General features: G+C 44.3%; 5 protein-coding genes and 1 pseudogene across 6 annotated transcripts; 1 reads left to right on the top strand and 5 right to left on the bottom strand.

Annotated features, from left to right (window-relative positions):
* F5147DRAFT_747984 (uncharacterized protein) lies at positions 1–1435 on the bottom strand (the record flags this gene model as incomplete). The annotated part of the gene is made up of 8 exons (XM_041440006.1): positions 1–124; positions 181–309; positions 368–501; positions 571–697; positions 761–954; positions 1001–1034; positions 1162–1305; positions 1359–1435. 8 exons carry the CDS (start codon positions 1433–1435, stop codon positions 1–3), a joined length of 963 nt encoding a protein of 320 aa, XP_041287049.1.
* A 1239-nt stretch (positions 1436–2674) lies between these two features.
* F5147DRAFT_779520 (uncharacterized protein) lies at positions 2675–3400 on the bottom strand (the record flags this gene model as incomplete). Its single annotated transcript, XM_041442306.1, has 4 exons — positions 2675–2855; positions 2908–2981; positions 3036–3206; positions 3254–3400. The coding sequence occupies 4 exons, from the start codon at positions 3398–3400 to the stop codon at positions 2675–2677; spliced, it is 573 nt and encodes a 190-aa protein (XP_041287048.1).
* A 3145-nt stretch (positions 3401–6545) lies between these two features.
* Positions 6546–7685, bottom strand: F5147DRAFT_657566 (NUC071 domain-containing protein; the record flags this gene model as incomplete). Its single annotated transcript, XM_041434284.1, has 5 exons — positions 6546–6751; positions 6788–6914; positions 6971–7051; positions 7300–7377; positions 7560–7685. The coding sequence occupies 5 exons, from the start codon at positions 7683–7685 to the stop codon at positions 6546–6548; spliced, it is 618 nt and encodes a 205-aa protein (XP_041287047.1).
* Positions 7686–10154: 2469 nt separating this feature from the next.
* On the bottom strand, positions 10155–11592 carry F5147DRAFT_657564 (uncharacterized protein; the record flags this gene model as incomplete). Its single annotated transcript, XM_041434283.1, has 7 exons — positions 10155–10268; positions 10320–10381; positions 10432–11014; positions 11070–11153; positions 11236–11311; positions 11363–11502; positions 11560–11592. The coding sequence occupies 7 exons, from the start codon at positions 11590–11592 to the stop codon at positions 10155–10157; spliced, it is 1092 nt and encodes a 363-aa protein (XP_041287046.1).
* Positions 11593–13062: 1470 nt separating this feature from the next.
* Positions 13063–13132, bottom strand: F5147DRAFT_t114 (annotated as a pseudogene). The gene has a single exon. The product of its transcript is annotated as a tRNA-OTHER (tRNA).
* A 5963-nt stretch (positions 13133–19095) lies between these two features.
* F5147DRAFT_747983 (uncharacterized protein) lies at positions 19096–22992 on the top strand (the record flags this gene model as incomplete). Its single annotated transcript, XM_041440005.1, is given in 13 exon segments — positions 19096–19484; positions 19504–19505; positions 19671–19789; positions 19852–20034; positions 20090–20224; positions 21025–21098; positions 21156–21360; positions 21417–21577; positions 21642–21738; positions 21800–21979; positions 22041–22185; positions 22381–22613; positions 22663–22992. The coding sequence occupies 13 exon segments, from the start codon at positions 19096–19098 to the stop codon at positions 22990–22992; spliced, it is 2253 nt and encodes a 750-aa protein (XP_041287045.1).
* Positions 22993–23315: the final 323 nt, after the last annotated feature.

Below are 23315 nucleotides of genomic sequence, written 5' to 3'. Positions count from 1 at the left end.
CTATGAAGATATCACGTTCAAATCTGTGGCTTGCTTGGTCGCAAGGCGTTTGAGTCGAATTTTTGATAAAGTGCTGTTGGCGCTGATAGGTCGCTTGGCAGCAGAGGAATTAGGAAACACTTGGCTAGATACATAGCAATACATGAGCCTCAGTGATATAGCGAAGAGCAATAAAAATACCAATTCCACCAAGTGAGCAGATCATCAACTTCCTTAGACTCGTCAGGATCTTTGAAGAGGTCAAGGAGGCTATGGTAGAATGTTTCTGAGTCTGTTGTTGTATTGGTCCATGAGAATATCAAGGAGGAGCTTAAAGCAAATCAGACCTTCGGTTGTACGTATGTAAGAGCCATTCAGCAAGAAAGACATGTGTCGACAAACCTGAGTTGCGATGTAAGCTATGGACACGATGGTGACGGAATTCATGCCATGAAGGCGAGCATTTCTGGACCGCGTGGCTTTCGGTTCTTTGTTGACTGAACTTGGAGATGTAAAGACATGCTTGTAGGCCCAATGTCAAAGCAATTAGTAGTGAAGAATTACTACATGAAAATACCTACTCACACATACCAACAAGCGACTCCTAAGAAGACTGGACCATGGATCTTCAGCATCAAATGTATGGTAGGTGTACAAAAAAATGGGCCACTGATCTCCATGGACCAGCATTTCGCCACTTTGGAGGTTCTCTCTCATCCTGTTGACAATCAAACGCAAAAAGGTTGTCAGGGCTGCCAACACTAGAAAAAAGGAAACATACTCTGCATCCTTCCAGTCCAACCCAGCAGGACAAAGGAGTGATCCAGTAAGTTCATGATTGAATCCTTGATCAATCTTCAAGTTCCTGTGTAAAGGGGGCTGGATTGCTGCCCCCTTCGGAGAAATCCAATCGAGCACTGCAGACTTTAACGTTTTTGTATTGTCGCCTCTCGCGCCTGCAGCTCCCTTACCAATCTATGGATTGTAAGCATGAAATTTAGCCACACAGAAAACAATGCACCAATTCTCCAACATGAATGATTCCCTCCTTGGACCTGGTTTTTAGTCGCTCCAATAGACCAGGATAAGAGTCTAAGAGCTGTTCAAAAACTCAATGTTCTCGTTGTTCACTAACAAACACATCAGACAAACAAGTAAGCCAATAGAGACAATGAATTTCACTCAGCAGAGAATTCCTCCAAAGGAGTATCCTCCATTTGCTCCAATCTGAGGATACCATTGGTGAGTAGAGACAGATAATTGCATAGCGCAAATACTGTTCGACTAAAATGACGCCCGTGCGATATAAGAGGGTCAGATGTAGAGCTAGGCAACAGATCAAGTCTGCAAAACCTGCGTCAAATGAGGGCAGCTTACACTTTTTGCGGGGGCCCATTTGGAGGGCCGAGGTAGCACATTTGCTCGGAATGGTAGATGTAGTCTCTTTGGTGGTCATGAGAGTTCGCAAGTCAAAAGTAGCTCGATCTTGGCAGACACTAGAATCTAGCATTTTATCTCTAGCAGTGCATCATGTGGTATTCCAGTAAGCGACATACCTGATAGCAGCCAAGCAGTGGCCAGGGTGGCTGGCGGCTAGGCAGTGGCTGCAGTAACTATAGGCCAGGGTGGCCTGCTGGAGCTGAATAATCTTTCGTCAAATTGCAATGTACCTGATGGCAGTCAAGCAGTGGCCAGAGTGACTGGCAGCTAGGCAGTAGCTGCAGTGATGGAATGGCCTACTGGAACTGAGTAACCTTTTGTCAAATTGATGGTGATGAGATCCACGGTCCAAAGAAAGTGCTGGTCAAGAATAAAAGCTTTCTTGATGTTGTATCTTCTTGTATACCACCGCTAGACTACGATCACCTACTATGCTGAACCTGGATATGCAAAAATCATCCTATCAGATGTCTGGACATGTTATTACTTTGAACCTCCGGTAAACTTGATGACCCACTTATCAAAGACTGGACTTGCTAATTCTGTACGTTAGGATCGAGTTAGCGCACAATATCACTGACAATCAAAGGGGCGAGCCCAAGCCTGAGGAACTCACCAGCATAAGGTAAATGCCAAACACTGTCATCGATTGTTTTCGAAGCTTATCATAGATCAGAGAGGTAGTTGTCGACAAGAATGACCCTAAAACAGAGAACAATGAAGAGTCCCTGGCCGATGTCAAAGAATGACTGTGATATGCAGAGTTAGGCTGCTCGAGACTTGAAGAGCTGTACAAAAAATACAGATTGCATTGGCTAGAAGAAAATTATCGTGTCAGAATCTTGGAGAAATATGTACCAAATGTAATCAGTACATCTCCTGGTCAGATCACATGGGACGCCCCTTCTCCTATTACATGTATGTTCCATGTGCGCTGCCCTTCGATGAACTAACTGTCTTCCTTAGCGGATGTTGATGAGGAATTCGAGGACCTAATTAGAGAAAAGATACCGTAGTGTTAGCATGTCGCATGATGTTGCCGTGCAGACAACGTTGGTGACTCCTACCTTTGTAGGGCAATTAGTTCTATGTGACTGGTCATTGATATTTGGTGTGGTGATGCAGAATTGACATAACACTTAATCGGAATTGTGTGCTGCATGAGTTCACAGGTCAGTGTCAACCAACCTTTTGAAAATACCCAAAAAATTTGAGCCAGACAAAGAATAACTCAAGTATCTGAGGAACTCGACAATCAGGAAGTGGCATCGTCAAAAGACTCTATGGCCAGGCTAGGACCATAACTAGCAACCACCAATACAATTAAGGAACCCACCACAACACCGAGCGTGGTGAAGCACGCAATCATTAAAGGCGTAGATGGCCTAAAGTTTGAAACAACACCTGCAAAGAATCCAAGGATGGAGGTTATCACACTACCGAAAATTTCATGAGTGACACAAATAACCATGATCAATGTTTGCTTACCTCAGTACACAAAAAGAAGTAGGTATACTTGTAATGACGATGAGCATCGCCGTTCTCTTCTGCAGGTAATATACCTGTCCAGTCAGCAATGTTAGGCATGGTTTGCAGAAAAATGGTGTGAATCGAACCACAAAGTCAATGGATCTCATTTTCTCGCCAAAATGCCATACTATTGTGCCCACAAAGATGCAGTTGACACCAAAAAGTAAAGAGCAAGAACATAATGTTTGTGATGCCATTGTTGCGCCTAGACCTGGAATGGCGAGGATAGTGATGTCCAAGGCCATGGAGACACCCGCCTGTAGGAGAATAAGTGGGTGGATACCCTCACTGATGTAGTACCTACCAGAGTAATTTGATTTTTCATCTGAATGCTAAGGTTGTCGACAAAGCTTTTGACCTCCACTCCATTCACGATACCATCAATGGAAGTCCTCTTGATGCTTTCAATCGTGACCGGCATGCAGAAAACTGTAGCTGCAGTATTGCCCATGGAAAAAAAAAGTTTACCTTTTCTATGCTTTTCTTTCACTGCATGGTTGCGAATAAGCCAAGCTTCTGGTTGGTTGTGGTGGTGAAGATATTGATGGTGCCCTACAACTCCATGTACTTGGCGACACTAGGTTTGTGAGAAAGCAATGTACATATGATATATAAAATTCTACCTGTCAGATGGGATATCAGTAGTGGAATTCAATTGTCCAAGCTCACGTACAACAGAACACAATGCCTGTTTCATGTATAAACCCGTTGTCTGCAAGGTCTTCTGTTTCTTTGCTATAAAGATGTTATGCATGACTAGACAAGAGCACGTACCGATACTGGCTAGATGGCTGATGATCTGATTCATTTGGTCCAGGGTCCAGAATATGGAACTGGCTGTGGATTGACTCAATGTTATCGCCTCTGTGTCTGCTAAGCGATTCTGACCATTCCTGTGATAGAAGACTTACCTCCAAGGTAGCAAATGACTTCTCTCTGTATGCTTCTCACAACCAAAAAATTCATCAATGACTGCTGCAAAAAGAATTCGAAGTGTTTTCTGCGGACAGTGAGAAGTGTTTGGGTCAATCAGCTTAGTACATGCTTTATCGACCACTTACCAATACTGAGCCTCAAGCTCGAGTCCTACATGATTGCAATCAGTCACAAAGAAAAGGTGATCTCAAGGGTGACATTCTTACTTTTATGCTCCCATTGGCTTGGCTGGATACAGTCTCGGAAAAGAAGGTAACTGTTCAGTTCCTCTGTCCAGGCAATGATGTGCAGGTCCAGAACCACGAAGTAGTATTGAAATTTTTCTTCTCCCCTGAATATTATTGGATGGACAACCAGTATCCACCCATCTTCTTGCGCTATGGCTCGTAATGCATGGATAAAGTTGTCGATCTTCTGTAGATCCGTGTAACACCTTAGGTTTACCGAAGTATACATTCTCTAAATTTTCATTCAGTGTATCACTTACATGACTAGCTGTACGGCACTCACCTTATCCCTATTATAGTAGTATGTACCACCTAATGGGTGAACAAATTCCTCCCAATGACCATATGTTGAAGGCCTGTTGATGGTGTCAAAGTGAATACATTAAGAAGAAAGGCGACCAACCTAGGGACATCAGTTTTCTTAATACGAACAGATGTATCTTCACATATATCACCCCTACTTGTAGGTAGAAAGAATCAATTGAATGCAATATTATTCGTACATGCGTAGTACTCACAGCATCATCACTTCAGCGTACCGCGGAAGTTGCATTGGCCAAATACTGACCGCATGATTGAGAATCTGTTGCTGAAGACTGGAAGTTGTCTATACCACGTTAGACTCCAGAGGAGCGCGTTCAGAAGGCACAGTTGAACTCACCATCAGTTTCCAGGAACTTGTGAGGAGGTTGTTTGTGCTGTAGTAATGGTACATACTAAGTACTACATACTCAGGCTAGTACAAAGGCGATATCCTGTGTTCGAACCAAACTTCCTTTTTGGAAATTTTACAGTACTAGTTGTCAGCAGTCGACGAGTAGACAAGAAAGCGACCACAATAACAAGCTTCAAAGGTCTCATAAATAACATATCTTAATACAAGATACACAAATAAATTTATGCTGTGGTCCAGAAGTTCAGATCAGAAACTACTGCCCCTACAGCAGCCCAAGTATCAAAAGAAAGTGTTTGATATCAAAGGATGGCGCCCTATCGCAGCACTGAGCTCAATACCAATGCGATGTGTATGATGTTTAGGTCAAAACACTCACATTTGAATTCAGTCAACCCTAGCATCCCTATACATACGCTATTGAACACCTGTCAGGCTATAGCTGCTGGAGACAATCTGACATGTCCTAACAACCAGTTGGAAGTGACCTGAGACATTCCGCCTCATCTCCAAGTAATGACAGAAGCTGCAACAGGAATGATCATTACCCCAGCCTTGCTCCAATGTATGATCAAAAGTAGGTAGACAGGAGGAAACATTAGAACTCATGTGCATCGCCAGTACACCAGTTGCTGCCAACACAATAATCGGTACTAACATCTAACGGGAGACAGACTTCAGTTTAGCTGAATATAAACGAGCCAATGCCGATGGCCATCTGTGAATCAAATTGTGTAAAAGTTGAAGAACATGATATGTTCTAGATGCACCAAAGAAACACTATACATCCCACTTTGCTGGAATACAGGGGAACACTGAAAAATCAACAGTGGGTATTGGAGCAGGAAAGGGTCTGAGGGATTGAGATAAGTGCAGAAGTAGAGTCTATGCTCAACTTCTTCCATGACAAACGATTCGGACCAGAACACATAATAATGGGTTGCAAGTAGCTCAACATCACTGATATGGCGGCTGAGGATAAGATGGCATTGAACTGTGAAAGCACAAACATTATCAGAACAAAGAAATACAGTAATGAGTTGGGTCGACTGACTGCAATTGCAGGCCCAAAGTAAGCGCGTGATATGATATATCCTATCAAAACACTACTCCATACACCCCAGTATAGTGCTTGGAATCGGTTCAAGGTCACTATCCAATGAAAATGCATTATTTCGTGTGAGCGCAGAGAATAGTCTCGAACTTGTAGTAGATGTCGTGGTTGTAGCCATCACTCGAGAAACCATTATCCCAACCAGATACATTTGTGACAATCGGGGCCCAACTGCATCATAGAAGAGTTGAGTAATCAGAATGGTAAATGTGGTGGCCTAAACAGAAGAGATATCCTGAACTGCGATAAGAAGTGCAAGAAAGTATGCAAGGCCGATCAACCAAGAACCTGCGATGCCACCAACTACAGTGAGCAGAACCAGGATTTCTGCCCGTGCAACTTCTTCCGCTACTTGAGCTGTTATCTTGCACCCCTCGAGCATGTATGCACCCTAGGTTAAGGTTGTACTGTGAGTCATTAGTACAGCATGTAGAGCTGATCCTCACCTAAAAAAACCCAAGAAGCATGCCAAAGCTTTGAGATTACCAGCCAGTGAAGTTAGCTGACCAGTTGATGAATTTTTTAGTCTAAGCTGAGGAATAAGTACAGACCAGTCAGCCAAGCCAGATTGTTCTTCACTGCTGTCTTTATCAACTGTAGCACTCCAACAAATACGCTCCCGATTATAGCATGCAACTGAGCACCACTAACACCTTGTTGTTGATGTACCGTAGGCTGAAAGATACTCCATAATCATCTTCAACTTATTCTGTTTGCTGCACTTGAACATCATGTCGAGAATGCGGTGCATGGTGACTGCACATAAATCGAGGTCATAATGAGGTGTTGCTTTTTCACAGTCTTTGCGATGCCTTTGCTGTTGCATCCTCAAACTGATGTAAGAAGAGGTCACTGAGCCAGTGTTCGAGTAGTGGTATGATGGCTCACATGAAGAAAAGCTAGCCACGCCAGCCAGAAGGAAGTCATTTCCAGGACCCTTGCCAATAGGGCCAGTATTAAATCGGTAGTAGATCAAGTGCTTGAGATCTTTTGTCATACGAACTTGTCTCATGAACTGAATGAGTGAAAATCAACGAAAGAAACTTCATCTATAACAGTAGTTATGCAAACCTTGTACTTGTACCAGGACCAGCACATACTAGTTACTAATGCACCGATGTGTGCTAATATATCTTGTAGTGCGTCTGCGAGCTAGGAAGTATCAATATGTTGCCAAGGCGGAACTGAACATGGACATCAACGACAAGCTTTGTAAGATGCAGAATCTTGCAACACGAGTGGAAGGAGTTTCTGCAGCGAAATTTTTTGTGCTCCTTTGCAGTCAGCGTCTGCACTGGCTTCAAATTCATAGTAAGTATGATGGTCGAGATGCACATAGTTCAAGTTCTGAACATGTAAATCAGCTTCCATGTACCCCTGCGGTCTTTATAAAAGCTTACCTTTCTCTGAATGAGGAGGTTAAGCATGTTATACCCTTGTCTGTACTGCAAACCGGCTTCTACCTGGTCATTTGCCATCTAGAAGGACTTCGTCGCTGTCAACTGCTGGAAGTGATTCTTTTTAGTCATCACCTTCTCAGGTCGACTCTTAAGCTTGTCGGAGATGTAAAATCAATTGATGAAGATGAAAATTTCCTCTGGATCAAGCTCACAGAATCGGCTAAGTGGATGGGTATTTGTGATACTGACATAGCACTTACCAGATTTCTGGTTTTCAGCACCCATCTGCCTTCTTGCATTGTAACTTGTGAAGGTACACTACATGCTGTTGAAAACTTGAAATTGCCCAGAACATGATAGTCTTGAAGGAGTGTCACAGGCCCCATGAATCACTGCGAACAAGAAGGTTGTCAAACCGCTCGCACCATCGCAGTCACAGTGCACATATTGTTCCCTTTTTTGGAAGTGTCAAAATTTCAATTGGCTCAAGCTTGGAATACATATATTTCAAAACATCGATCGGTTCCGATCTTTTGTAATTCAGAATTGAGCAGTGTAAAAACTGTAAGGACAAGGATCTTTTAGTCCAATACAAATAGCAAGATAGTAGCAAAATTTGAGCAAGACGATACAGCTATCCATGTGAGTTGATGAGATTTAGTACTATGTACTGGTAGTATTTGTACTACAGTCTACTGTACACTATGTTCTATTCTGTTACAATATTAAGTGTTGTGCTAAATCTTTTATGTGAGATGGCCAATTATGATACATTCCTGCAGCAATGAGATGGGTAAGATGGGCATGGTAAATCATGGAGTGGTAGTAACATTTGCAGTCCAAGCTTGCACTTCATCTCTGGAGCTCTAAAACATCTTAGAGGAGCTTGAGACTAGTAAATAGCAACATAGTAAAGAACTCACCCTCTGTATGGCTGATCTTATGTGTTGCACCACACGAATGCAACCGCCGGCGAAACGGCACATCAATTGCCTCATACGATCACATAGCAGCGTCCATGGAGTGGCAGCCTCGGGTACAAAAAGTAAGGTAATTCAGTGACACGGTACACAAAATGCATACCAAGTTTGCCAAAAACTCTAATTGTGACTGTTGAATGTGAGATTTTACCGTCCTACTTACATGAGAAACACTTACAATGACATTGTTTCTTGCGTTTTCTGGGCTGTATACGACACAAGACATGTTCTAGCGAGTATGTTAATAGATCCAATCAGAGGAGATTTAGCTTAACAGGCTTACCGTAACTATGCCTTATTGGGCCTTTGACAGTAATTTTTGATCGATGAGCGATAAAACATATCATATACATACTTATACATACCAAAATAATGACAAACAACTTCGTCAGCGACCTTAATTCTTGAAGATCAAATGTGAACTTGAGGCGCAGTGAAAAGTCCTTCAAGGTGGAACAAAGCAAATCGTGAGAGATAGAGCTTGGTGACCATGTCAGACCTCATTCAACTCACCATACTGGTATCACGATTGCATACAATGTCAGTCGAGCGACATCTATGTTCACCAAGGATATTAGTTGACACAAAGATTGTGCTCGATTTTGTTCAAACATAGAATAGTATAGAATCGAGTTCAATTGAAGGGAGTGAAGAAAAGTATTGGATTGTGATACACAGTGACAGATGCAGTAAATTTTTAAACTTACATCCCCCAAGAAGTCTGATGGTGACTTTGTACAATGTTGAGCTGGTGTCGTACGGCCTGAGGTAAGGAAGCATGTACTGAATGGAACACATGGTGTCTCTGGATGGTGCCGGATGTTCACTAGGACCTTGGCATCTGCAAGATGGGACTTTGAAAAAAATCTCAAGTTATAAATCACGTGATGCAGCTGCATCACAAACTCCAAGATCTCGACCACCATTCCCATTGTTCTAGCTTGAAGGACTTTCGCTGAGCTTGAAGCAGTCACATTTTGCACGAGTTTTCATATGATAAGAATCAGCCTACTGATCGTGTCGGATATGTAAATAGAAAAGTAATTCATTGTTGAGATACACATGTACGAGAACATTCAAAAGGCATACCATTCGAATCACAATGAGTACTATATTCAAGTTGATCAAAGTTAAATAGTTGACTTCATGAAGTATGAGATATGTATTGGCGCCATGGTAATAGCCGGAAAGGCAAATTCTGCATTAGGGACTTCAGAATCTATGATGGACTTAACTTCTATGGGCTGGAGGTCTTCAAGGGTCTTCCTCTGGCCGTCTGACATTACTTTAGGAATTATGTGCTTAGGCTCCAAAATTAAGACATTTTCCTCCCTAAATGGATGAGATGGATGAGTAAGATTGAAATCTTGAGGAATACTGACTGTAGAAAAAGAAGTTCATGGGCTTCCCTGAAGAAGATGTCGAAGTCAACTGGACATTTGTACATGTCATTGAGGGCAGCCATGATTATATGATTATAGGAAACAATGCAGGAGCCTTCAAGTGCAAGTTATCCTGTCTGGGTGAAGTTAACCCCTGATATATCTGATGAAGAAGCACAACTTCGGTCATCAATGACCAACGAGCAAACAAGTAAAAGCTCACAAGGGTACTGAGTACACCCACAACGCCTTTTTGTAGATAACTGGACCAAGATTGTACAGCATCAGGGTATAGATCTGCTAATCTGACTTTTCCTTCAGCTAACTCGGCGATGGGTCGTAATAATGAGGCCCAGAGCACTTCCCGGAAGGCCTGCATGATAATAAGCTCCACCAGGGCTCATTGTACCTGACAGACAAAGCCTTGAGTCTCCACTTTATACAGATTTACAGGTTCTTACCAGGCTTTGGTTCCCTGAGTCGAACAGATTAATCAAGGCTTCTGTTTCCGCTGGTTCTTGTAGGCCACGAACCCATCTGTTACATTCATGCTACCTCTGGCAACTTTACATAGCTCAGAAGTAAAGTCATTGTGGCAGTCTACTAACTGCAAATAACATTTATTAGTGAATGAAGGTAAAGCGAGAAACGAGCGTACTCTATTGCGTATATATAACCAATCTATGAGAATCTCCTTCCCAGCTCTGTCATCAATCCTCACTAACTGCAATGTTAGTTGATGGTGTTGAAAATTGGAGGCAGACACTCACATTTCTCATTACTTAATGATTCATATGTTTGATTGTCGAAAACCAGAGCTTTCAAGAAACAGGTTGTTATCAACTGCCTCGACACTTCTGAAGGTATATTGAAGGGGTTGGCAGGCAGGCCGACCAACAAATACCCTATATAAAGGTATCTTGCCAACTTGTATGGGCGCCCCCAAGGTGACTGCGCCAACCAATTTTTATATGTTGTCCTCTGATGACTGTCTAGTGGATCCTCTCGTACAATTTGCCTCCAATGGAGGTCCTTGTGAAAAGGTTGTGTCCCATCGAAGGAATGACCAACAGGCAGGATCACAGCATTTGAGGAACCGTCACCTTCTTCCTCCAAAGCAGGTGTAAGTGCGCCAGAAAAAGTTGACGCCGTAGTTACGTCAAATATGGAAGGATCATAGTCAAAATCCAGCAGCAGGTAGAGCAACGTGTTATGAAACAATGGCTCAGGGAGTGACTGCCGAGTAATCTGACCAGAGTGCTGCCAAGGAAACTCCTCTGAAGGCTTGATGGGAGGAGGGAATCCATATGGGAACATTGCAGGGGAGAACTGAAAGTCGTGCAACTCATGAAGCTATGTATGAGGCGCATTGAGTCCGACAATGTGCTAGGATTCGAGAGGCACTTACCATCCACATGGGCACAAGTTTCATTTGTGTGCTGGCCCCACAATAAGGGGTCCTAGTATTCTCGAGAATTGCGGCACCACCATGCTATAATGTTCATCTGATGAAAATTGAACTCAGCTGCATAGAATATCTCTTACCTCAATAACCTCATAGATTGTGTATCTACTAGTGTCATTTGTGATGCCCAACAATCCCACTTGTCATAGGAGCCCATCTGCAAGACTGCGACATTCTTCAGGCCACTGTAAACAAGTACAATTATATGAAAAGAATTGACTTTGAGAATGACAAACAGACTCATGTAGGTTGGGGACAGATGATAAGCATGCATGACGTAGCCAAGAAAAGAGAATTGACCAGAAAGACCTTGAAATGGCTGAAAACATCGGTCAATTAGAGTGAGGACTGATGGTTGATAGTGAACCTCATCAATCTGCAGAAAGCAACCATCAGTGATAATGCGAATAATGTCCGGCACTGATGTACTCACTTGAAGCGGAACAAGTTGCATGACTTCGCTCATAAAATGCGCCCAGTGTAATGAGATGAAATATCACAGCTGGACTCAAGGTGGTTATTTACAAATGCAAGGGTCAGGCCCAGTTGGATGAGGTAGAATTTAATGTCTGGGCCCAAAGTGATGGTCTCAAATCTCACACTTTTACTCATATGTTGTTTCAGCTTTAAGTGTGTGGTTTGATTTCTTCAGGATCCACTTTTATTGTAAGCTTCACTCTTTTGTGGTCTGGATTAGTGTCCCCTTTTAGACCCTTTGGTCTATATACTTTTTAAACTCTACATGCTCAGAAGGTCTGTCTTTGTTGATCGTAAATCCCTTTGAGCATTAGCTGACTTTGCATGATTCATTATTCTCACTCAGACCCCCTGCCTTCCTGCACCAGTATGGCAAATTCAGACCTTCCCATGCACAAAACAAATAAAAAACCTAACAACATTATTTTGATTCACGACCAAAGTCTTGATGCAAACTTGGAAGGATAAGTAAAAGAACAATCCAATTCTTTCTAAAGGTCTTGACTTGGTTGAAGAAAAAGAAGAGCAGATTACACATCAAACCTTCAAGTCTGATCCTAATGACCCGGGGAAGGAGAAAAAAAATACAAATTTGTCAAGGCTAATATTTTTATTGTGCTTATTCAAGTGGTTGCCAGAGTCAAAATATATTTCTCTTAAACTAAGCAGGTCTGTAATCTGTATGATGATGTGTATTGAAAGAACTGACAAAATGCAAATAAATGTGCCATGAGAATTCACTTTTGAACGAGTTCATTGGAAGTACATTCAACTAGTCTTAGCCAAGCAGTTGATACAACAGAATCTAAATCTGTCTGTGTGGGTTCAAAATATGCTAAAGATGAAATTGCAAGTGATCACCAGACTCAAAATCTGTTTCTCTTGAACCATGACAGGTTTGAAACCTGTCAATGATAAATTCTTTTTTTCTACAAAAATATGTCTTGACATTTCCTCATGGAGTTTGAAATGTGTTGAATGGTGCATTTTTGCTATTAGAACATGTCTTAAATATCTGCTCATGGACAGCATCTCAGACATTGATCTTGATAAGGAAATGTCAAGGTGTGATTTCATAGAACAAAAATGTTGTTAGTGGCAGGTTTCAAACCTGCACAGTTCAAGAGAAACAGATTTTGAATTTGGCGACAACTTGACCAAGATCAATAAAGATCAATGTCTGAGATACCATCTATGAGCAAATATTTAAAATATGTTCTTACAGAAAACATGTGACATCCCACAAGTTTCAAACTTGTTGCGCTCCGATGGAAACAGATTTTGATTCTGTGATCACAGCCATTTGGCTAAACACAACCATGATCAGCTTGCAAGCAAACCGACCATGAGCACATTTCAAGGTGTGTTTTCATAGAAAATGAATTGTATCACTGGTAGGTTTCAAACCTGCGCAGTCCAAGAGAAACAGATTTTGACTCTGGGGATCAGATGGCAAATCCATCTTCAGCAGGTTTTGAACCTGCGCAGACAGATTTATATTCTGTTTCCATTAACCGCTTGGCTAAGATCAGTGAGACACACTCCCAATAATGCATTTGTCTTTAGGTACAGTCAATGTCACATAGCAGTTCTCTTCTGAACTCTGAGCGTTTGTCTTTAGTTCCATTTCCTACAGGTTATGAGCCCTGGCTCGTATCGAGCCCTCAACTGAAACTACTAGATGAAGCTCCTGCATTCATTTGCTGCTCACCTATTCTCTTCCTATCTTGTCATCCCTCATGGCGGTATCATCATGGGGAAATTTGATCACATCCCTGAACTGTTAGGGTCCGAAAACTATGTCGGATGGTCAACCAAAATGCAATATGCCCTCGCATGTGAGGATCTGTGGTGCCATGTTAATATGATTGTTGACCCTGCAGACCTCCTTGGGACACCATCCATGTTACCAGTTCCTGCTGACCCAGTCAATGTCACGGCTGCTGAAAGAGCAGAGATGCGTGAATGGTTATTAAACGATAAAGACCTCATCACACGTTGTCTCAGTGCATCAGTTGGTGTGCTAGTGTCACAATCGCACGCTGTCACAGCCCATAAGGCATGACAGATGCTCACGGAACATTCTAACAGAACTGACACAAGTGCACAATATCAGCTATGTCAACGTCTTGATGTGCTTCGCATGAAGGACTCAGCTGACACCACGAACTATGTCGGTCAACATGCCGTCCTCTGTGAACGTCTCCATGATTCTGGAGCCCCTCTCAGAGACAGTGACACTATCTACAGCCTGCTCATTGGACTGCCTCAAACCGCCATATGGCAACAGTTCAAATTCATGGTGGAACAACGCATGCACGACGAGATCATGACCACAACTGCTGCCAACCCTGTGACATTCACAGTAGACAGCTGTGTATCTCACATCACCACAGAAGCCGTATGCCATGTGCATGCTTAAGCCATTCATTCCGCTTGTCCCAGGTCTGAATATGCAAATGCTGTCACTGCACCCAACACAGGTGGCTCCAATGTCAACTCCATCATGGGTCTATGCAAGCATCGACACAATCCAGACAGCGTGTTCTGTACAACACTGGGTTGCAATAAAGGTAATCACAATCATGCACACTGCTATGGAAAGGGCAGGGGGATGGAAGGCCAAGCCCCTTGGATGTGGGGGAAGAAAGGTAGAGATACTCCCACAGCTGCAGCCGTCATTGCACCTCCCATGCCTATGGCCCCATCTACGGCACCTACTCCTGTCATTGCCGCCGCAGTTACCAGTCTCTACCAGGATGTCTCCTTTGCGTCCATCAGTGAGATCCCAGATGAGGTCTCATGCGCAACCTCACTTCCCTTTTCCACCATCCTTGACTCTGGAACAACCGTGACACTGGTGAAAGATCGACATTTCTTCCATACGTACTCAATGGAAGACTCAGTGCCAGTTTGCATGGCAAACTATGGCATGCTTGAAACCACGGGCAGGGGAATGTGCATCAGCTGGATGACCATCGGGACTCGTAGACTACGTGTCAAGCTCTCAAATTGTCTACATGCACCGAGTGCAATGCTAAACCTGCTCTCTGTGTCCAGCATGAACACCAAAGGCTGGGATGTGAACTTCAAGGCGAATATGACCTGCGAACTCGGCTACAAGGGTGATGTTCTGGGAGCCATCCCAGCGACGGGGAAACTGTATGCAATAGAAGTAGACTTCATTCCCTTCACCGAGTCCCCTGCTCCTCTTCCAATTGTACCCGAGATCACCGCATTTACTCAAACGCCCCTCACACTAGATCTCTGGCATGCATGCTTAGGACACCTCGGCCGAAATGCTGTTACATGTCTCAGTACTGTAGCGAAGAGCGTATCCATTGACTCAAACCTCCCACTATCCACATGTGAATCATGCATCATGGCAAAGCATCCGCACCTCCCATTTCACTCATCTGAGACAGAGCATACATCCAAGTTCCTTGAACTTATTCACTCAGACCTCTGTGGACCAATTCCAGTCCTCACGCCACACTTGAAGCGTTTCTTCATCGTCTTTCTGGATGACCACACTCACGTTCTCAATCTCCAGCTTCTGGCATCCAAAGATCAAGCTCTGACCGCTTGGACGATGGTAAAAGCAAAATGGGAGAACTTGTCGGGTCTGCATGTGAAAATGTTTCGGTCGGACAACGGGGGAGAGTTCACTAATGATGCGTTCACCTTGTCGCTGGAATCTGAAGAAATAAAATGTCAACGTTCAGCGCCCTATGCACATCAGCAGAACGGCAAGGTGGAACACATCATGCAGACGATTGAGGGACGCATGTATGCAATGCTCGACTACGCGTGCCTCCCCAGGACCTTATGGGGAGAAACTGTGCTTACTGCAGTGTACTTGTTTAACCAGTCAGAGTCTCGCGTGTTACCGCTGGGGAAAACTCCATATGAAATGCTTAACGGGACCCAGCCCACACTGACCCACCTCCACATCTTTGGCGCAGGATGCTTTGCTCACATTCCAGCTGAATTGCAGGAAAAGTTGGGTCCTCGCTCTTGTGAGGCAGTATTTATGGGGTATCCTCCAGGCATGAAGGCCTGGCGTTGCAGAGACACTGCCACTGGTGCCTTTTTTAACTCACAGGATGTCATCTTTGACGAATCCTTCACTAATTGGCCTTTCCCCGATAGTGAAGATGACAACAACAACAACCCACCTTCAGCGCGACCTCCCAGTGCGACCACAGTTAACGCACCAGCTGCGTCACAGACTCCAAATGCTCTGCCGCCAACGGCTACAGCTCCACCACCTCATGTTCATTGTTTGTCTTGTATTCCCATCCCCACTGCAAAAGGGGAGTTGTTCAAAAGCCATATCACAGCTGACCAATCACGTCTTGTGCATCAGCGAGACATTCGCACAGCCAAGATCACAGGAACACCTCCACCCCCTGCTCCACTGGCAGAGGTTCTGACAATGCTGCCTGACGATTCAGTGCCTCCACCTGAGCCAGAAGCGGACCCTGATGCCATCAGGATGAGTGATGATGAAATCGGATTCCCCCAGGTGATAGCTAATCTAATTGTTGCTGAACTTGCTTGCCTCTCAGTGTGCAGTGACTCTCGTTATAATTCACTTGCACCTGGCTATAACTTGAAAGTCCCTCCGGCCACTTACAACCAGGTGTTGAGACACCCCGATGCCAACAACTGGCTCGCAGCCATGCACAAAGGGCTTAACCTAATGTCCAAGATGGGGGTATACGAGCTCATGCCTCTACCCCCAGACCGTCGTGTGATTGGCTGTCAATGGGTTCTGGAGTTCAAGGACGACCTTAAGGGAGGTCCAGTCACCAAAGTGAGGTTAGTCGCACAAGGATTCTCACAAATACCAGGCATGGACTTTGGAAAGATGTTCGCTCCTGTCGCAAAAGCGGCCTCAATTCAGGTGCTTGCAGCCTATAGCGCAGCACATGACTGGGAACTTGACTGCTTTGATGTGCGACGCGCGACACACTTTCCTCTGGGGGAAACTCCAAGAGGACGTCTATATGCATCAGCCTCCCGGCTTCGAACCTTTCGGTCCCGACGGAGAATGCCTAGTAGTGCACCTGTTGTCGTCCTTGTATGGCCTGAAGCAGGCCGCCTATGACTGGTATGAGCTTCTTCGTGCAGTGCTCATCAGCTTGGGGTTCTTGTGCTGCGAGGCCGATTACGCCGTGTTCATCTTTGACCACATTGATGAGGAGGGGAAACATATCACATGCATCATCACTTGGCATGTAGACGACGAACTCGCTGGGGCTAACAACCACAAGTTCCTGGATCAGACTAAAGCAAACATAGCCTCATGTTTTGGCATCACCGACTTAGGGCCTGTTACTAAGTACTTAAGGATCCAGTTTGTTTGTGACCGTCAGATGCGCGAACTCTGGATGCATCAAGAAGATTATGTCATTTATCTTCTACAGGAACATGGTATGTCTCAGTGCAACCCTGTTTCGCTCCCCATGGACCCAAACTTCCCCTTCAGCCGTCCCACTGACATTCATGCTCATATTGACAATCTTGAAGCCGAGTATCAAAAGATCGTCAGGGAACTCCTCTACCTCGCCATGTACACGCATCCCAACATAGCTCATACTGTCATGCGCCTTGTGCAACACAATGCATCCCCTGAGCCAGCTCACTACGCGGCTGCCAAACACGTTTTAAGGTATCTTGCAGGGACCATTAACACGTGAACTCACTATGGAGGCATTGGTGCAAACACCGTGCTACACAGCTTCAGCGACTCTGATTGGGCTTCGTGCCCAGAGGACCGCATCTCCATCTCCGGCTACATGTGGTTCATCCAAGAAGGGCTTAGTTGACTAAAATATACTTTGCCTCCCAAGGCATCTCCTTCGCTATTGTTCTTCAGTTCGTTGGGAATGTTCTACCACAAACATGCATCATCAAGACAAGTCTACACAAGGGCCCAAGAACAGTAAAACTTACAGTGAATGCCTTGCCGCTTAGCCAAAACGAACGTATGAGAAGGTAAACAGCCAGGAAGGCATAGACCCTGTACATAATGAGTCAGCTTGAATAGGAAGACCTGACTTATACAAACCGTAGTGTAATTGCATATGCTGTCCATTCACTCTTTGGTCTGTTACCAAGAGCTAGCGCAAACTGTAATGCAAGGAAGGTAAGATAGATCCATTTGAAAGCCAAGTTCACCCAGTGTGTCTGCGAGCACATGCTCAGTGTCAACCTTTCAACGCTATGATCTCTTCGTGCAGTGACGTGTGAGGGCTGAGTGGTGTAGCACTTGAGCTTGTGCTAGGCTCATATTCAGCTATTTTCCCATGCATGTCAAACACACGAATCACTTCCAATGTTATCCAACACTCATCTGCTCAATCTGATGTTTATCCGCTAAATCCGACACTAACCCGATGTTTCCCACGCATCGGACCCGATATTTTCCCGCGCACTTGTCCTCCCTATGTCCTGTCCTGTTGTATCTATCCCCACTAGGTGCGCAGTTATCAGTTTTCATGTCGCTAACACTGTAGAACGTGTTATTACATGTCCACAGTACATCGTGTCTTATTACATAGGACATCAGACCCGAAAATCAGTGCTACTACTTTCGCCTATAGCACTCCGAAATTCTACATAGACACTATATATTTCGCATACCTCCTACCTATTTACTTACCTTTCTACCTCTGAGTAGGAGGAGGTCATCTGATATTCGTAGTTCTTAGTTGGATTCTGCAATATCATCCTTTCTTTATCCGAAACATCTGACAGTAACCCACCATTCGCTATCCCCAACATTTGCTATTGTCGGAGATATTTTTCTGGCATTGTAATGCTCCCGCATTTTAATGTGCCTTGAAGTAATTTTAACCACCATTACAATTGGGTTATGTTGAGATTGTTATGCCTAAGCTGAGTTTCAATGTCATCACAATAAGCATATGCCCTCATATTATGCCATGCAGCACTCACCTTTATCTAAATCCATCACCCACAATACACGCCAATGCCCAAGACTCTACCCACAAAGCGGCAGAGATCATCAGAGACCATGGAGTGTGATCTTTGTGGTACGACAATTCTGGCTCATGGGTTGGCATCTCATTCAAGGAAATGTAAAAAACACGAACGGGAACAACGTGAGGATGAAGAACTTGCTGAGATAGTTCGGACTGCAGAGCAAAAGGGTAAGCTATCAAATGTTCTGACGTGCTAACACTTATCAATTTGAATGGTACAGAGCATTGAAAAGAATGTCAAAGGCTTCGTAAACAACAGAAAGGTCTTGAATGCGCGCAGTTTGGATCTGCTGGTGAGCGCACACCTACTGATTTTTTTCATGTTCTGACCATTATGACTATATAGTGAACCCCCTCACGATCTGGGCCGCACAAGACAAAGGCAGCGCAGCAGGAAATGAGGGCATAGAGAATGACATTGGTATCGTTACCTCACTGTTTGAACTCATAAGACTGACTAACTTTTATCTACATCAGACATGCAAGGGTTGTCGCCGCATAGACACCAATTGGTTGACTCCGATGCTGCCATATTACCTGACTTTGATGCTCCTGATCTTAATGATCGCAATGAGCTCACTTACGAACTCGATGATATCAAAGTCAAGTACCATCCACACAGCGAACTTCCTTCCACTGTACATCACTTTTCCGACTTTTCCTGCAGCTGCTCTTCAGAGGACCAGGTACCTCGTAACAACTCACCATGGGAACCCTTCCGGACGCGACTGGACTTCGAAGTTGCAGAGATCGCGCTTGAAGCTGCAATGACTGAGGAGCAGACAAACCAACTGCTTGATCTCATACATCGATCCGCCAGTGGCAAGGACATATTTATGTTACAAAGTTACGATGAGGTTCACTCGCTGTGGGAAATGGCTTCACAGTGGTATATGCCGGTAATTATTTTCCTTTTTGTGCATTTATTGAAGCTTATAATGTAGTGTACACTAGTTTCAAAAGGATGTAGTATCTGTTAAGCATCAGGACGAGACACATGAGTTTGACATGCACTACCGCCCTCTCTGGGACTGGGCACTTGATTCATTGTGAGACCATCGTCTTGCACCTCACTTTGTATTTGATGCTCAACGTCTTTCCAAATTCAACGGAGAACAGTTTGTTCGCTTCATTGATGAACCATGGACAGCTAACGCCTTCTGGAATGCACAAGTATGTCTCGCAGCTTCTCATTCATCTATCTAACTGTAACACCCCCAACATTACTGTCATAGTCTCAACTTCCATTGGATGCAAAGCTGCTGGTGTTCATTCTATATGCTGACAAAAATAAATTATCTTCTTTTGGAACTGAAAAAGGCTATCCAATCATCGCCCGCATTGCAAACCTGCCTGTTCACATTCGCAATGGTAATACAGCCCTAGGAGGAGGTCGTGTCATTGGTTGGTTGCCGATTGTTAGAATCTTATAATGTGTGTCACTGCTAGTGATATTACTGACTATGTTGTCAGGTTTCTGAGGATCAAAAACATACAAAAAAGAAGGGCTTTGTAGACTTCAAAAATGCAGTGTGGCACACTTCCTTCTACCAGCTTCTCCAGTCAATTGAGCTGCATTTGAAAACTGGCTACTGGTTTGAATGCAGTGTAGGTTTACAATTCAGAGCAGTGCTATAGGCTCCAAACTGATATCTTTATGTTGTAGGTCGTGCACTGCCTATCTGCTATACTTGTGGGACAAGTGTGTTCGACCCTAAAGGGGAAGCTAGTGCAGCAAAGGTCTAGAAATGGACGCAGAAGGTGCCGCTTGTCAGCCGATGTGAAGAGCGGGAATGTAGCGGCGGCCGAAGGCGCAGGAAAGATGCGGCTGCAAAGCGGCCGATGTGCGAGGGTTTCGGATGATAATAGAGATAAAGGACAATAGAATTAGATGTAAAGCAAGGCAATAATGGATACAATGTGAGCAGTAAACAGATACTGATTGCCAATAGCTACCAACTGTAGGCTAATGGGAGTTGCTACTGGAACGTCCGGAAAACAAGCTACTGAACAGTATGTACTGCTAGTGTTTAAGTATAGCACTAAGCGCTGTCACGCGGAACCGAGCCGACACGCTACTGAGCCGATGCACTACCGAGCTATGTATGTAAAGCTATATGTAATAAAGGTGGTCCGATGCGAAAATGGTCTGATATGTAAATATAATTATGAAACAACGTACCATTGGGTTGGTTTTGGACTATGGATGGGTGTGGAACATCGGCTGATGAAGCATGAGAAAAGCGGCCGCTAAGCGCGGCTGTGCGCGCGTGGGAACATTGCGGCCGTTGCGGGAAAGTAGCAGCCGCTATGCGCGACTCGCGGGAAAGCTGCGCGCATGAGGGAAAGTAATAGGGTGCTGAGGGATACCACAAAAATAGCCTCTACGAGGCTACAAGGACTCCAAGTCCTACAGCTGGGATCAGATCCGATGCCGTCTCTGGCCCTTAATACTGATCTTAAGTGGAGATTACGAAGAACAGTAAGTGCTACCATTAGTTTACTACTCTACTGCCAGTCTAAGGTTTACCTACTGGAGATGTGTCATGGCGTTGATTCGTGGTGTGAAAGGCAAATTTCCGTGTCTGGTCTGTCTAGTCCCTCAAGATGAGCAGTCAGTCAATCGTGTCTTCGCATTGCGCACAAGTTGCAATTCCCAACAGGTCCTTTGCAACGTGAGAGGAAAGCATACGGAAAAGGAAAAGGAGGAAGCTCTAAAGGCTTATTCACTCCGAAATGTAGAGGTATGCATTGCTGTGCCCCACTGACAGACTTGGCGCTGACTTCATTAAATTAATAGAACATATTTTGGAATTTTTTTCTTGCAGATGTTCATCGGGTGGTTTCTATTGATCGCCTGCATATGAATTACGAAGGACTATGGGAGGACCATCTGTGGAAGGACCTTTTATTCTGGATTTCTGATCTTGGATGGGACACTGCTACTAAACTCGATGCAAAGTATGTAATCTTGCATAAATAAAATGCTATGCGAGTTCATCGTGGTGCTGACTTACTACCTTAGCTTTGATGCTCTTCCACGATGGCCGAACTTGACGCACTTTAAGACTGTCATGTCAGTTGATTTCAATGATGGCTCGCTTCATGAGGACATATCAAAGGTATGCCATGCACCAACTTCGAACATGATCTTTTGGTACTGATGCAAACTTTAAATTCAAGCTGGTTCTATTTACAGCGCAGGACATCCTTTGTCAATCACAATCTAAGCTAGGATACCTGCTTCTACGCTGCATCCGCTACTATATTGAGTTTGATATCTATGCTTCGTTCGAAGTTCACACCGAGGATACTATTGCAGCTGGAAGGGCAGCCTTGAATAAGTTCTCGGAATTGATGGAGGTGAGTCATTCGGATGCCGTTAATCTTCGAGCATCTGACTCGTCTGACGAACTTTCTTTAGGAATACATCCCTGAGTCACAGCCTGAAACGAGCAAAAATTGGAACTTTCCGAAGAAACACATGATCATGCACATATTCGATGATATTTTGGCTAAAGGTGCAACATGTAACTACAACACCAAACCAAATGAGAAGATGCATGGTGGTTTATGGAAAATTTACCTTCAATGAACAAACTTCAAGGATGTGGCTCCTCAGGTTCATTGCAGTCCATAAGTCTAATGTTTTACTGACAAGCTACAGATCCTGCAATATGACCATTGGCTTCTGACGTCGACCTCTATGCAGACCGAGCTTGATGAGCTTGACAACTACAATCGAAAGGCTACTGATGACCCAGAGACAAACGAAACTCTGGATGAACTCGTAGCAGATCCTATCGTCCATGTGCACTTAGGTTCGAAGCAAGGCAGACATGCTTTTTCAGACATCATGGACACACATGGAACCGACAGAGCCTTTACCGACTTTTGGACAAAATTAAATGGCTTCCCGAACGTGTTCCTACTGCAGAACGGCATTCCCTTGCCAGATGGTCCAGGAAGGGCCCTTCATCTCCGAGCCGAGGATGAGGTATACTACCTTCATTGCAGTTGATCATCCTCACTGATATTTCTGGCAGATTATGGAGTTCCGATTCCTGCGGGTGAACTACAAGTCCATGGTTGATTGGCGCCTGCACCAAGACTTACTTCGGTGCAGCCCAAAATTCTATGGATCACCAAGGTTCGATTGCATCATCGTGAAAACTACAGACAAACCATTCTTCACTCACCTTGTGTACTTGTTTGGCTGCTCAATTGGTGATACTGATCTTGCTCTGGCCCTCATCCATCCTTATGATGTCGGTATTGGTGTTCGCCAAAGGCAGGATGTTGATTTGGGATTGTGGTGTGTACGAGCCAAACCTCGCTCATCATCTGAGATCATTTCTGTCTGGTCAATTATTTGAGGTGCTGCGCTTGCCAGAGATCCGGAAATGGATGGAGATCACTTGGCTATGCACACTATAGATGCGGAGATGTTCCTTCATGTCAAGTCTCTTCAAGCATAATTATATTTGTTTTACGGTTTTCAGTTTTCTGCCTTTGTCTTCCAATACTCGTCGTTGATCTCCTCATTCTTGGCTTGCAGCAAGCCAGTGAAATGGCGGGTCCTCCACAGATGCCTAACAACTTCTTGCAGTACCACGACTTGGCAACAGAGACTTGTCACCCTATCCGCTTGTACTCCCATTATGTTGATCGCTTGCACATCTTCAGCGTGCGGTTTCGA

The sequence above is a fragment of the Suillus discolor genome, assembly GCF_016758755.1.
Source record: "Suillus discolor strain FC423 chromosome Unknown F5147scaffold_87, whole genome shotgun sequence".
NCBI lineage: Eukaryota > Fungi > Basidiomycota > Agaricomycetes > Boletales > Suillaceae > Suillus > Suillus discolor.
The sequence above is the reverse complement of the archived record's forward strand: the minus strand, read 5'-3'. Positions and strand labels throughout refer to the sequence as shown.